The 16,842-nt window shown below is 40.2% G+C and overlaps 1 protein-coding gene across 1 annotated transcript in view; it reads right to left on the reverse strand.

Annotated features, from left to right (window-relative positions):
- The window catches only part of ppp4r4 (protein phosphatase 4, regulatory subunit 4), a 48,961-nt gene that overhangs the window by 12,176 nt on the left and 19,943 nt on the right, over positions 1-16,842 (reverse strand). Inside the window, exon 3 of the mRNA XM_077219441.1 lies at positions 48-150. Within this exon, the coding sequence (XP_077075556.1) occupies positions 48-150 (103 nt within the window). The remainder of the gene's footprint in view (positions 1-47; positions 151-16,842) is intronic.

Genomic DNA, 16,842 nt, shown 5'->3' on the forward strand with positions numbered 1-16,842 from the left:
GGATCTCAAAACCAAAAAGCAATAAAAATAAACATGGTTTGGCCTACCCTGACTTTTGGCACCACCCTGCGGAAGGTCTCTGCCGGGTTCTGACGCACCAGGAATGGCAGGTTGATGATCACACTGGCCCGTTGGACATCCTCACCAGAACTGAACAATATAGAAATATGGCTGATGATATAAATAACAACAGATGATGGCCTAAAGCTACAAACTTTGTCACATATCAAAAGAAAAGATAAAATTGTTGTAGTTCTGCTGTATAACAGAGCTTCTTTTATCCAAAATCATAGACCACTAAGGCCAGATTAACAAAAACCTTTTAAGAAGTTATGAAATTTCTTAAGATATATATTATAACGTTTGTAATAATGTTGCTTTGCTTACTGCGATTCTTTAGTTCAGCAAAAATTTAAATTCTGTCATCTTTTACCTCATGTCATTCTAAACCCCAAAAAATTTTAACAAACTAATTTTTAAAGAAACCTGAGTCTTTTCAGTCCCTCCATTTAAAGTCCAGGTAACCAAAACTTAATAGATCCAAGTCAGGTGTGCTGAATGCTGCTGAAAATTATAATAATCGTAATTATACAATTAAAAATGAGGCCCTTCCCTTACGAAAAAGAAGTATACTTCAAGTTCATTTTATAAAAGTATACTTAAGTAATGTTCAAGTATATTTTTAAGTATACTTTATGTAGTAAGTATACTAATATCAATGAGTACTTGAAGTAAAATGGTAAGTGTTCAAATTTCAATACTGCTTGGGACTAAATTGGCCCACTTTTAGTACATAAAAGTATACATGTAAGTGTACTATAAGTGTAACAGCAAAAGTACACAACTAGGTTTCTCATTTGTAATGCATCTGTACTACAAGTGAACTTATAAGTATACTAGTAGTTTACCATTTTAATACAGGTAGTACATTTTTTAGTTTATGAAAGTACACACTGAAGTGTACTCTCAGTAAACTACTAGTTTAGTAGTTTATACTGCAAGTAGGCCTATACTTGTAAGTTTTCTTTAAGTGAACATAACATTATACTTATAGTTTACCATTTATACATTATTTTTGCACTTGCAGTATACTACTATGATCTACTATGATTTTTTATTGAAAAATACCTTTAACTGTACTTTTAACTCATTTTAAAAAGATTTGCATTGCTTCATGCATCCTTTTTTATCAACACTTGAATGTCAGTTTCATAACGGCTACATTTTAAAGCAACACTATGTCGTTTTTGCTCTCGGGGTCCCCCTACAGTTGGGAAACAGTATTGTCTTCTACTACTGTCGTAAAATCTGTCATTGTTACACCAGGCAATACACGTGTGCATTTGTTGGCAAGCCGATACTGTCTTAAGTTCGAGCGGGCAGACTGCCAGCGTTGCGTGTGAAATGTCTTCATCCCAGGTACATTGGCATATATTTCAGCATGTCATATGAATATAAGTTCATGGGTTTTATTTTTTTCAAACGTCAAAAGATCGCGTAGCTCACGTTTACAAGACAGCGTCATTATAGTAGCCTATTGTCTACTGTTTTACATAACGGATATGCTAATTAAATTCAATGTTTGTGTGGTAGTTAATAGCCATATATCGTCAATATTATAATATCCAGCTACCATAGATGAATCTGCAAATATGAAAATCGATTTGCATTATAGCCAGAGTCAAGACACTTTCACCAGAAAAATAAATACACAAACATATCAGCCTGCAGACATTAGGATAGTTATCCTGAAAGATTATTTATTATAACCATCGTAAACTAGCATGTTAGTGTAGCTACAAGATTGATAATTCGCTACTCTACTAGCATTACTTGATTCATGAAGATAAATGGAGGACCAGATAGATTCTGTAATATGGCCAGGCGATGTTATTCAGCCTTTTACATTTTGCGCGATAGTCAGCTCCCTGACTCCCTGATTTATTTATAAATGTATAAACACTTTATAGATGATTGAGATGACTGACTGCTGCGCTTGTGACAGGGTGCATGTTACTGAAAGAACGAGCAGAGAGAGCCGGTCGCGCGCACGCACACTCTCACCGTCTTCAAACTGTCTTGCTCTCCCTCCAATAGTGATCCTCGTCCGGTCTTTTAATTTGTCACTCTCCCTTTTTCTTCTTTTAGTCTCCTCAGACAAAACCTTTGCCTTCTTCCTTTTAGTTGTTGCTTCGGTCATGACAACAACATACAGACAGGTATCAAACGCTAGTTGGGCTTTCACGTCAGAATCTGAGGAAGTGGGGGAAGTGACGTATGCGTAAAGCAGTCGAATTTTGTAGTTTTTTTTGTGCTCGGGTTCCTACCCGAAACCCGAAGTTACATAGTGCCAGTAAAAGCGATACAGACACTGTCAGGCTATGGCAGACATGTAATTCAACCTATTGTAAGTCAAGTACCAACGCAAGGGTCTTGGAAATATATAATGAAGGTTGAAAAACTACATAGTGTTACTTTAAACAAAAACGTTGAGAAAATCACTCCTTTGTCAAAGACTACGCCTTGATCAGATTCAGAACGATGATCAAAACACAGATGGAGTCCAACACCCCCAAAGCTTCACAATCGTTTTCTCTTAATGGGTTACGCTTCATTTCATTTCATTTGGTAACATTAAGCAGTTTTGATTTACACGCTGTTTAATGTTTGATGATTACGTTATTTAATGTTTGATGATTACATTATTTTACACTTGAGTGAGCAATCACTTGTTTCAGCTATTTTTTCTCATGTATTTTGATCCGGAGATTCTGTACAAGAAGATGTGTCATAGCGCCCCCTAAAGTATAAAAGTGAAAACATGAAGAGCTGAGTTCAGTCAATGGTGGGGAAAGAGTAAAGTAGAATTAAAGTAAATTACTATGTACACTACCAGTGGACTAGCCTACACAAAAATTCAGATACTCAGGATTAGAAATATATCTGTTTTATATCAATATTTTTTTAAACAATGTAAGTTTTGTAAGACTGTATGAAAAACTATGTAAAAATATATATTTAATAGGCTACTCGATCAAAAGAGTTAACACAACTACAAGCCAAGTATACTTTGAATACATAATTATACGTTTAAGTATATCTCGATCAAAAGATTGTGTACAAGTACCGGCAAAATATACTTGGACTTTTCTCTCAGTATAGGTCAAGTGCACTTAAGCGTAATTTTAAGTATATTTCAGAGAAGTACATGAAGTATATTTTTGAGAAGTATATCAAATGTAGACTGAAAGTATACTTTCTTATTTTTAGTTTAAAAGAAGTATACCTAATAGAACACTTGAATAAATTTCTTTTTTGTAGGTTTATTGACTCATTTTTGTAGAGGTACTACTAAATTTCTAATTCATCAGACAGTAACTTTGTTGGGCATTATTTAAAAGTGTAAATCTCCTTGTCCACACAAACTTTTTGCAATGGTTTTGTTCCAAAAATCTACAATATATTTTCCCCTTCGGAACAATGGGTACCTATGGTAACCAAGATTTTTTTCCACGGGATTCCTTGCTGGAAGCATAAATAGGGAAATTAGTGAAAATTGTATTTGATCTACAAGGACAATTATTCAGGGTCAAGACTAACCTTTTTCAACAATGCTTGGCTTAGAGGCACATGATGTAAGTTTTGCCGCTAGAGGTCGCTTATTCAAAATTAACAAAGGCGTTGCTTCACGTTGCCGTGAATGAGCATGGATTTATGGGAGACCTTCACAGCAGATGGAAAGCAATCCAATGAGACTCATTATTGGCCGACGCTGTTTACCTGAGCACCATGATATATGCGAGTGATGCTGACGCAGGAGCTGGCCAATAATGAGCCGGCATTCTGAAGTAGAACCTGGAAGCGCTGCACTCTGTTTACCACATGAACAGCGTAGGCGAATGATGTTGAAGAGAAGAGATTGTTGAATGAAGTCGTTATTTTGGTTTGGTATTTTTGAGCACAAAAAGTATTCTTGTCGCACTTCTAACATTAAGGTTTAACTACTGTATCACATGGACTATTTTAACAATGTCTTTATTACCTTTCTGGGCCTTGAAAGTTGCAATGACATTGCTGGCTATGGCTGGTTAAAAAAACCTCTCGGATTTCATAAAAAATATTTTCATTTGTGTTCAGAAAATGAACGAAGGTCTTACAGGTTTGGAACGACTTGAGGATGAGTAATTAACGACAGAAATGTCATTTTTGGGCTACCGATTCCTTAAATGCTCAGTTGTGCATGTATTGTTTATCTTATTTTATTCAACTGGATAAGAAAGAATTTAAAGAAAGAAGTTATGAAATTTCTTAAGATACTATGACATTCATAGTAATATTTGTAAACTGCAATTCTTGAAACATTTTAAAGCGATTCTCATTTTTTAAACATATTTTTTTGGTTTCTTAAAGCTATAGTTCAGCAAAAATGAAAACAAGACATTCAAACAATAAGGGCCTGTTTACACCTGGTCACTTCATTCGTTTTCTCTGATCGGATAGCTATCCGATCTTGAAAAGACCAGGTGTAAATGCCCTCTGAAAAGCTTTAGAGACGGATTTAAATCCGATCATTTAAACCACTTCAGGAGATGGTCTGAGACGCATTCCAGACGAAACTGGACAACTGTAAATGGATCTGGTTGTTGAAACCAGATAAAAAAAGTGTAAGAGTGTGTTATAGGCTAAATGACATGTTATAGCCAGATAAGACCGCGCTGAAAAGCCAGTTGAAAACGCTAGACGCTCTGCTGAAAACGCCTAGCTGTGGGCACTTGAAAGCGCTTTGGCAGTGCTGTGTTTTTTCAGTTGAGACGCTTCGTTGCTATGGTATAGAATATCCGCAGCACAATTTGCAGATAATTTGTTTCATACTAAAAATTTATTTTTCATCCATTTTGTTCGGTTAGCTCTGCTGGTTGACGTCGTTGTACAGAAAGAATGTTGTGACAGTTGGTCAGTGTAGTATTTGTCCCGCCACTCCTCCACTGTGATTGGACAGCTGTGTAAAAGTGACAGTGATGAGCGCAGCGTTTTACCCAAAGTTGAACATTCTTCAACTCTCGGCGACCTGTAAAAAACGCCGCGCGCTCAGCGCTTCAGCGTGAAAAAAATGCTCAGCGCCTCGTTACGCTCATGGCATTTTAAAAAATGGCGCTCCCATTGAAAACAATTGGAAAAATACGCCAGCTGCGTGAAAAACCATTTTGGTGGACACACGGTCTTATTTATTAATTTTTTCTCTCGCGCCTTTTTCGATCCATCAAATAACTGTGGCAAGTATAGGATCAGTCAACAATAGGGTTGGGTATCGGTTGGGTTTTATCCGATACCAGTACCTACTCTGTATTTTTTAAACGTGAAACGGTACTTAAGAAAACGAAACCGCACAATAGTCAAAAAATAATACCCTTTTATTTACAGGGCCAAACTGGACACACTATTAACTTAAATCTTTAAACAATATAAATACAAGTAACATATGGTATTAATAAATAAACCAATATAAAATAAAAATTCACATTTACATAATATCAAATAAAACAATATTGTATCAAACAATGTAATATACTGGAGATTAATAGAGATTACTACCAGGGTAATCTAATCTCGACATGGCTCCGGGTTCCCATGTTTTGTCTGCTTGAACCAGTCATGTAAGTTATCCGGTCGTTGTGTTACGGCAGCGCTTAGCTTGGCGAGTTTGGTATTTCGTTCCCACTGCATCCTAGCTACGCAGCGTTGAGTGAACCTATGAAAGAGAACGTCTCTGGTTGGTGTAACCTATGTTCTCTGAATAGGGAACGAGATGCTGCGTTCGCTGCCAAGCTCCTCGCGCTGCTGACAAGCTTCCTTTTTCGGCAGAGAAATCTGAGGAGCAGATGACGCGCGCACCAATATAATATGACGACATAGAGCGTCGATCATCCAATGGATTGGCTTGATTCTATATGGGCTTCAGACAATCGGCACATCTAGAGGGCGTTCGACGCGTAATTTTACATGTGAAATGCAGCCAAATCTTGGAGCGTTTTGTCTTCGGCATCTTCATTAATCCCCTTGCTCTCAGCAGACGTTCCGGGAGTCTCCCGCATATTGATAACGGCTCCCTGATGACCGCAAAGTTAAAATCTCCCGTAATCTACAGTGAGCGAGCAAGAGCGCGAGAGCGACATACCTTGCGTGTGTGCGCCTCATGACACAGAGAGTCAGGCACCGAAACCAGGCACCGGAATTTTTGTTCTTATTCGGTCTGGTTACTACCGTTTACGTCGGAACCGGTTCCCTATTGGCACCGCGTTTCGGTACCCAACCCTAGTCAACAAACACAGTGAGTAATGTCTTCTCCTGTAATTGTCACTTGCACTTCATGTCACATGTATAGTATAGCCTTCTCTGTCAACAATATAGGATTTGCATGTGATAATGCAGGGAGACAGTCAGGTTGACGGAGAACTAGACTGCCCTACAAAGCAAAAAGGCAGTAACTACGCAGAGTGCAGAACTGAGAAAAATGACTTTAAAGTTATCCTGTTATCCAGCCTAAGTAGTTGTAGGTAGATTATTGGACATGTGGCTGTTTTGTTACTTTATATTAGCTTATTCTTTGTACATATCAATCCTCATATTTAATTTGATATTTTACCCCTATTTTGCAGTTACTGTATTCTTGCTTTGTATTACTTAACAAAAAACGTGGCACAATACCAAGGAAAAAGGCAGTAACTACAGATTAAATGAAAAAGAGAGAAAATTAGTGGCATGAATGTAAATCCACATCTGTCTGTGTCTGTCTGTCTGTCTGTCTGTGTACTGCAACAAATTGTTATTATTATTATTATTATTATTATTATTATATGGACCTACAGGACAGCATCTTCACTCTGATCAATATATGTATTGATGTCTGTATATCATAAAATTTCATTGTACAGGAAATATAAGAGACACGCATCCAAACTTTAATTAAGGATAGTAAGAGTCCAAGGGCTTTAGATACTGATTTGTATGCGATTAGCTTAGTGAACTCTGTTCATTGTTCGTGTAGGGTCTGGACCAATCAGACACACACTAATTATTCATATTCACTATATTTAATGAATATAACGGTCTATGAAACTCTCCCCCAAAACTAACCTCACAAATGAAGTTACTTTGTCAGCCGGGTGTCCGGTTACAGAACACTTTAAGACTGATAACAGACTTTACGACCTCAAAGGAATGTGGCCACATGCGCCACATGCTTAAGAGAGAGAGACCATCTTTAATTAAATAAACTTTGCGGTGTTACTCTGATCTATGAAGGAACATGCCTCACAGAAACTGTGATGATTTACTGTCTCGTGTACTATTAGGTATAACAACATGGTATGTTTGATTGGGGTGTATGTGGTTGAACAACCACCCAACGGTCAATATAACCTCACCTGTATCATGCTTCCTAGCAAATTAATCCTCATTTAATGACACACACTTTGATGTACATCACCTTCTCTTAGAATGCAATGTGAATTTGTTATGTCTATTTGAGCTTGAATGAACAGTCTAAGCATGCTGGGGACAAAGACCATAAATCAACTAAGAGCCGCTTCCCCTCTCGGACATGTCACCTTACTCATAGGTTCATTCAAACCTTAGGGGTTGGTTCTTTCTCAGGGTATATCAGAGGCAGGCACTAATTATTCATATTCACTATATTTAATGAATATAACGGTCTATGAAACTCTCCCCCAAAACTAACCTCACAAATGAAGTTACTTTGTCAGCCGGGTGTCCGGTTACAGAACACTTTAAGACTGATAACAGACTTTACGACCTCAAAGGAATGTGGCCACATGCGCCACATGCTTAAGAGAGAGAGACCATCTTTAATTAAATAAACTTTGCGGTGTTACTCTGATCTATGAAGGAACATGCCTCACAGAAACTGTGATGATTTACTGTCTCGTGTACTATTAGGTATAACAACATGGTGTGTTTGATTGGGGTGTATGTGGTTGAACAACCACCCAACAGTCAATATAACCTCACCTGTATCATGCTTCTTTGATGTACATCACCTTCTCTTAGAATGCAATGTGAATTTGTTATGTCTATTTGAGCTTGAATGAACAGTCTAAGCATGCTGGGGACAAAGACCATAAATCAACTAAGAGCCGCTTCCCCTCTCGGACATGGCACCTTACTCATAGGTCCATTCAAACCTTAGGGGTTGGTTCTTTCTCAGGGTATATCAGAGGCAGGCAACAGTGACCGCCCTCTCTTAGTTTTTTCATCCAGCCGCAACACTGTTCTGGTGAGACTGGGGAGCCCCCTCCCCCTCCACGGGGGCCCCAGGGCCCAGCAGGCCTCGATTCCAACCAGATCCGGCCTCATGGAAAAGAGAGAAGACTCTCTCACAAAGAACCAAGGACAATCTCAGGAGTTTTGGAACAAAGACTCCAACCAACAACGACTCCAATCACCCATCCTTCCGACTTCCTCACTTCTCCTGGGTGCTCGGCGTGGCCTCAACAGAGTCCCAGGCCTTCACCAAACCAGTCATGCGTTCCTGGAGAAAGAGAACGCTCAACCAACTTCCACTTGACACTGCCGGAACCATCAACGACTCCAATTTTCAACAACTTCAAGAACTGTTCCCATTACAAATGCAAGTATTCAATTCAATGAAATGTGAAAATGAAATTCTGATGGTTCTTCTCATAGACCCTCTTCCGGTTTCCAATTTCATCCTATCACTAACCTATTTATGTATTCATGTGTGTATGTTGTTTAGTTTATTTATATTCATATAAATATCTATATTTAGTTAATAAAACTTGTACATAATATGTATTTGGTTCTGTTTTGTTTGCAATACAAGTCACTTTACGATCACGGTTTTTGCTACTGGCTCAAAGTACTGTACAGGCGAAGAAATAATTATTCTTCGGTGGCCATGGAAGATACCCTTTATTAGAATAAATTAATAAACAAAATAGTTCGTTGGAAGAACTGATTAATTGATTGTAATATTAATTCAGCCACATCAAGTTAATCCAATTAACTGACCCAAATATTTATAATTAATAATAACAAGATATTATTGATTATTAATATTTCCAAAAAGCTGAGTTCCTTACATATATGGTGGAGAATTTTAAGCCATCGTATTAAACATTGTATGCAAGCAGACAGTAATCAATCATATGTTGTCCCATAAGTTTTATTAACATCTCATACATGCACGTACAAGTTTCTGAGTAAATCAGCAAAACTATAGCTTGAATATGCCTTCCTACGAATGGCAGAAAGTTCACAAATGCTATAATGCATATTTAAATCGTACGATAAGACACTCCTGATATTAGCGAAGAAAGCCTAATTTCAGATATAAATCGAGCATAAGCCTTCTCTGACGAAGAAATCTCAGATTAGCCGCGCGCATAAATGGTACCAGAACTAATTAACCTGATATGGACGAAGAAATCTCCATTTTCAGCATTTTTGAATGTGATCTGAGCGATGTTCCTCAATCACCGATTAAGGCCTTATTATGCGTTACGTCATTGTATTCATATTAAACCGCTGAAGCGCTCATATGAAACAATCGCGTCGAATTAGTGGTATAAATTCTAGCTTAGCTAACTAGTAATTTGCCATTGTCTGTGAAAGAACGGTGCTGTTTTGATTTGTTAAAAAGAGTCACTCACACGCAACGTCGTGTTTAAGCGAGAGACTCAGTGCAAACTGTCAGCACAGCTCGTAAAGAGCGTAAAGTGTAACCTTAAACCAAAGACTATAGATTTTGCGTGATTTGAACTGAGTGATTTGAACACGAGTAATGAGAGTCAAAGCTCTTTGAGGCTTTGAATCAAAGGAGTCAACTGAGTCACAAATGACTCTTTGTTTGAAGCGCCCTCGCTGGCGACCCCTGCTGGTCAAAACAGTGGAAGTGTAGCGGAAACTCAAATCAACGGAACACCTTTTACAAACCAATCGCAAAGGTTTTATCAAAAGGTGTAATCAGGTAATGGCAATCCGCGAGCTACCTAATATCGTTTAATATGAGGTGTCTTTCAAGGCATAATATCTTAGTAAACCGTAGGGCTCGTTTTATGAAAGCTTGACTTGAAAGTCAATCAGACCCTTTATCAAATGCGTCATTAAATGTGTACGAATCTATAAAGTGATACGAGATCACATAGAGACCAGATACACAATGGTTCACGAACCGTTGAAATTTAAAACAATTTCGAAACAGCTATGACGCGTAACGAAGCCCAGTTTAATAAAATCACGTGACCTTAGCAGTGATACACTCCGAATGATTTGAGACGAATGATTCACCCTGGTGTCAGAGCTTCACGAAGCACGTCTCATAAGAGGGTTAAACCACCCTCTTCTCTCTCTCTTTCTCTCTCTCGACCCCTTCCTCTCGGTTTCACTTTCAGATTGAAACCCAGATACTTTGGGTTTTTATTTGTGTTTCTTTTATTTTTACTTAAATCTACCCCTATTTTATTTTGTGTATTTACACCTGTTGAGCCTGAATAGTCCTATTCAGTTAAATTGAATTTAATTAAATTGGGAATTTAATTAAATCAATTTGCTTAGTCAAGTTCCCCTCTAGTTACCAGAGCTATGAGAACACACAATGTTTACATACATTTTTTTATTTTTTTTTTATTTTATTTCAATTTAGTTATTTACGTTTGTTTCAGCCTGAATTCTTATATTCAGCTAAAGAAAAAAAGAAGGGCTTAACTAAATTTGAAATTTAATTAAATTACTTGATACGCTTCCCTTTCCTTTTAGTTTTCTTAGAGCTATAAGGACGTTCTAACTTTACCTTTACCTTATTTTAGATCACTAGTCACTATCCTCATCTTCTCTCTCTCTATAGGATTACAATATCTAGCGACTGTTGTTTCCATAGCGAGTTACACAGGTCATTAATATCCTACTTCCTGTCTGTGTTTTACCCATCCTCACTCCTTAGCACCAAGCTAAGTACATGAAGTACGGCTAAACACAAACGCACAGTAGGCCCCAGACAGAACTGGAAACACTTCCCATTGTTTCTTCTTCTTCTTTTGGACCTTGAGATGTCTGATGTGTCCCTGGTAGCTTAGTCTAACAGCAGCATAACCCATAAGTGACTCCTGTTTACCTATGTCTCCTAGCTAAACCTAAATAGGTAAAACACTCCTTTCTTCCTCTTCTTTTCTGGTTTCATCCCATTGTTTTATTTTGGTTTTGCTCTATCTGTTACTCTCGTAGCACAACATGTGAGAAGAACCATCAGCATTTTTGAGTAATAGGTTATGACATGTAAGAGCCCAGTCATCAGTCGATGCTGCTTAAAGCACGTCAACTAAGATACTCAAAACTTTTTTTTTTGTTGTGTGTGCTCACCAACACTAAATTTTAGCTGCTCCACATAGCCATTCTCCCACACAGATAGCTCACCACCTCTGTAGAAACTTGCATTTGCCTTTGCCATTTCTCTCTCGTGTTCCCACAAGTGTTCCAGTAGGCCTCAGACACCCAGCCCTGCCACCAGGAACACCTGAAGACCCGGCAGAGCAGTGTCATGGACATCCTTCAGCCTGAAGTAGGCAACGACCTGCCACGGCAGAGGAAGGAACAGTTAGGCAACAATGAAAGCAGACGTCTGACACCCAGCCTGAGCCACCAAGAGCTGACCAGCATTATCTTCTCCTTGGCCATGCTCCCGCAGGCCTCAAACAGGAGGTAAATGAACTAACGCTGCCAGCCACAGGACTCCACAGAGAACGAACCCTGCTCAACGGGAGAAGGCACAGGACAGATGCAAGGACCCTGACAGAGCAGAGCAACTGAAAGAGATCATCAGTTTTCAGGCGGACGACAGCTCTGAGCACCTGCAAACCGACGGGTAAAGAACTGTTTCACTCAAAGAACTTAAAGAAATGGTTGAACTCAAAGAGAGCTAAAGCCATCAATGTGCAGCGGAAGTCCGAACACTGACTTAGCGATGCTGTAACATTATTGACGCACTCCATGTGGTCCAAAGAGAGCTGCAACAGTCCAACCCACTGCAAATGGACCACACAAGAAAGATGGACCCTGCTGACCTTCACATTAGCAGCATAAGCTTCCCCAGCCCTGCACAAAGGGGGGAGGAGCCAAAGCCCTCGGCTTAACACTTCACCAGACAGTGCCCTGAGAGCCCCTGCAGCTGCAGGAGGAAAAGGTAAATCAGACAAACCCTGAAATGGCACATGAAGTGACACTCAACAATCTCAAGTGAAAGGTCAGAAACATCCCTGCCAATCTACGAGACATTGATTTTCACCTGCAGTCTCCAACCGGTATGGCACACCGAGACAGACTCCATCTGATCTGGACACATCCAGCCCAGCTGGGCCCTGCCCAAACACCAAGCAGGACAGACCTAGAAGGCCCTGTGCTACCACCACCAACTCCGAACGAGTTGTCTGTGGAACTTACAACGAACCTGTGACGGAGGAGGACACCAGCTTCAAGAAACTTTTCCTCCAAAACCAGTTAGTCACCATATTTTCACCTGCCCCCACGCAATGCCCACTCAACGATGTGTGACCTGATGCGGAAGGCCTCTAACACAGAAGGCCTCCCCAGAAAGGGTTCCTAAGACCCCATTGATCCTGAACTGCAAAACCAGAAGCCACACAGCATGAACACAATGCAAGACTCTGCTAAAAAGTCCCTGGTCAGCATAGGACATAAAACTTTTAAAGTAGATGAAAATGGGTGCTCAAAGAGCAGCAAGACTCTGCATTAGTAAAAATAGAATTTTACTGATATAAAGAAAATCTTGAATGGACGTGTAAGCCTCACCTGCCAACAGACTATGCACAACTCTTTTGAAACAAACATTTGCTACATGCTGGTTGAATTGGCACTGCTACATTAGTTTCCATGACAATGAAGGGTTACAGGAAACACTAGCTCCAAATAGGGCATACCTTGACGCCATAGTGTAGGAAAACCACCTGAGTTTTAAACTACTGTTAACCTACAGGCGTGCATTTGACCATTGCGGTCCAACTGGAACACAACATGCGATACGCATTTTGATCACTGGTTGCTGGCTTGTCTAAATGCAGATAAAACGATAGCGGGAATTGACATCTCTACTGTAAGTGAAAGAGTCTTAGATTTCCAACTGGTATCAGTAAGTTCAGCATTAAAGCGTAAGTCTGTTTGACAAAGGAATCTCATCTCAGCAGCTTGTAAACTGTACCGATATCTATCCTGCTTTGGTTAAAGAAATCCAAATTGCAGTATTGCTAAACCTGTTTCTGAAAAAGAAAGCTCAGGACAGTGTTATATATACGTAGACCTGGGTGATGCTCCCCTTTCTACAATGTAAAGGCCTTACAAATTATTGTTAGATTGATGTAATTCACCTAAATTTTTAGCTGCATCCACAAGCAGAGAGCTACCTAGCGATCAAAACTGTTCACTAGCTGAAAAGTCAGCATTTATGCATGAGAGGGACGTAACTATATAGGCTTAGACAAGCTTTGACTTACAGCAAATCTATTTCCTTACTTTGTAAACGAATAGAATAAGTTGTGTAAAGTAAAGAGAAGAGTTCCATGAGTAAAATTAGCAAATGCCAAAACACATTAGCATTTTACTGAATGTAACATCAAGTTCTTGAAAGACTTAAAGTATAGGCGCCCCCTTTTAACCCGTTTAAACATGCATAACTCAGTAAAATGTGTAGACATTCTTCAGGTACTGTTGAATTGTTCTGACATGCACTGGTTCCCATGACAACGACTTGTCACAGGAAGTGCTAACTCGTGACGTCATTTTGTAATCAAACCAGCCTAGGTGGCTAAGCTAACTTAACCTAGCGTCCAACCAGCTTAGGCTAAGCTAAGCTAACCTAGCATCCATCCAGCTTAGGCTAAGCTACATAATAACTTCTACAGTTAGCGGTTAGCATCATTTACTTGAAGCCTTAATTACAGCTTTTATGTATACAGCGCAAAGTATTCTAAAATACTTTCTTTAACCCCATTTAGGGTTTCTAATTTTTCTCTTTCCTTACTTTCAATTCTTCTCAGCTGAATTTCACCTTCACTAGTTTAGGCATAGTCCTTGCTGAGCGCTGTAGGCTAAATTTGCAGATGCCCTGGCAATTAAACCCAAGTTTAATTACATGTAAGCTGTGTAGCTAGAGAAGAATTATTATAGTTATGAGAATTTTCATCAGCATATTGACTAAACCTTTGGAGGGACACACACGGTGTGCTCTTAAACACGCAACAGCTGTGACCCACTAGGGAGTGTTGGTCCAGGCAAATCTAAAGGTTAGTCACTAGTGCTATTGATTATTCTCAATTTCAGATCATTACCGCTGTTTTGATTACTTACTTTATTTTTTTATTTTATTCTTTTATTTCCACTTTGATAATAATAGCAGTCAGCTATTCCCTTGTCTATTCGGTCATCTATATGATTTAATTCCATTTCCTCTCTTGTTCGAATGTGGTTCTATTTCCCATTGGGCCCAGAAAGGAAACAGAGACACCTTTATTTGTGATTGTGTTTATTTTCAACAAGTGCACTCATTTTTGTGACCCTGCGACACAAGTAATTTCAACAATTACTAGGGCATAACTATAGTCCTGAGGATTGATAATAAGCATAATTTGAATAGGAAAGCTGTCCCTTTTCCTCCTATCCTTCACTTCGTCAAGCCGCAGTGAACCACCATTTAAGTCCAGAGAAATAATTTAGTCATAAGAACCATCTTAAGTCATTTATTTCATCTCGGCTATGCCCTTTCCAGGAAATACTCTAGGAACCACACAAGTCTTAGCCTCCTAACATCCACAGCTAAGATGATAAAGATACAAGAGACACATCACTAGCTAGATACACATGAAACACCTAACTTTATGCTACATATCTAGCGAACCCATTAAACAGTGGTTCTGAACTTTTAGGGTCATGAATTAGTCTCTCACCACAAGTGTGCCAAAATGTCACAGAGCCTCTGCTTAACCTGACCCCAACCTTCCAGCTTACCAAAGACTATGACAAACCAATGGACACTATGAGAAACCACCTCTAACCCCTCCAACCACCCACGAACGCCGTCTGCACCCACCGACAACCGGTGCCCCAGACAACTGAAATCAACAAGCACACGCTGCGTGCACAGGACAACACTCTGTGTTATGCACCTGATGACATCGCTGCGCCAAAGCTTGTGGTGCCACAGTGCAAAAGGGGGGTTCATGCCAGTGTATGCCCATGACGCAGCATGTGCTGCACACCGCAGCACCAGAACACCGAAGCAATTGGCATACCGGCGTCCTCGAAGCGGAAAGACTGTCCTAGCCAACAAAGGACGACAGTCGCTGAGATCTTTCCTCCCTTTCTCTCTCCCTCTCCCCTTTGTCTGTTCCAGGATGCTGCTGTGGTTAGTCTTCCTGTGCCTCCAGCCAACCAGAGGACAGCCGCAGTCGGTCATCTCACCAGGTCCGGTATCAGGCAGCGTCCCGAAGGAACAACCGGGACTCCTTATCACCAACTGCAGGACCCACACCCAGAGAGTGTATGTTCGACTCCACTCCCTCGCCCACGCTGAGGCCAATGTCGAACACATGCTCAACCAACTTGAAAAAAAAAATGTCACACAAGCAGAGCCAGATGGACACAACCGCCACTGCCGTCGGAACTCTGTTAACATTGGCATGTCCAGTGTCAACGCACTGAACCTAGCCACCGTGAGACAACGTGTGGCTGAAATTCAAACTGAAATCCCACAGCTAAAAGGGCAACTCACAACACAGAGTGCCTCCCTGCCGTCCATCGGCAAGACATCGAAGGGAACTGTGGTAATTCTCAACACCCACAGCGTTCGGCTGAACCAGACAGTGAACTCCATGAAACAGCTGTTTACTGTCTTCCAGAATGACTTTACTCAAACTCAGCTGGTCTGCAGTCTCTGATCCAAGACACACGCTGCCCTGCTGAGGCCAAACCTGAATCAAAGCTGGAAACCTCATCCTTCTTCAAGAACCACAATTTCACCCTAACTCCAGAATGACAGGTGATACCCAGTCAAGGCACCTTCTGCCCCAACACCTGCTGCAGAGACCTGTACTGGGCTACTGTCCACATCAACCGCCGTGGAACGACCACCACTCCAGAAGACGCGAGCAACTAGGGGCCACCATGGCCTTCCAGCCTTCTATGACAAAGGTGTGTGTGATCTGTCGGCACTTTCAACTTCGATCATGGTTGTCCTTGAGGGGGACAACAACGGTCGAAAGGGGGGGATGTAGGGTCTGGACCAATCAGACACACACTAATTATTCATATTCACTATATTTAATGAATATAACGGTCTATGAAACTCTCCCCCAAAACTAACCTCACAAATGAAGTTACTTTGTCAGCCGGGTGTCCGGTTACAGAACACTTTAAGACTGATAACAGACTTTACGACCTCAAAGGAATGTGGCCACATGCGCCACATGCTTAAGAGAGAGAGACCATCTTTAATTAAATAAACTTTGCGGTGTTACTCTGATCTATGAAGGAACATGCCTCACAGAAACTGTGATGATTTACTGTCTCGTGTACTATTAGGTATAACAACATGGTGTGTTTGATTGGGGTGTATGTGGTTGAACAACCACCCAACAGTCAATATAACCTCACCTGTATCATGCTTCTTTGATGTACATCACCTTCTCTTAGAATGCAATGTGAATTTGTTATGTCTATTTGAGCTTGAATGAACAGTCTAAGCATGCTGGGGACAAAGACCATAAATCAACTAAGAGCCGCTTCCCCTCTCGGACATGGCAC

This window comes from Siphateles boraxobius, unplaced genomic scaffold (genome assembly GCF_051911475.1).
Source record: "Siphateles boraxobius isolate OS27281-9 unplaced genomic scaffold, OSU_SipBor_1 8, whole genome shotgun sequence".
NCBI lineage: Eukaryota > Metazoa > Chordata > Actinopteri > Cypriniformes > Leuciscidae > Siphateles > Siphateles boraxobius.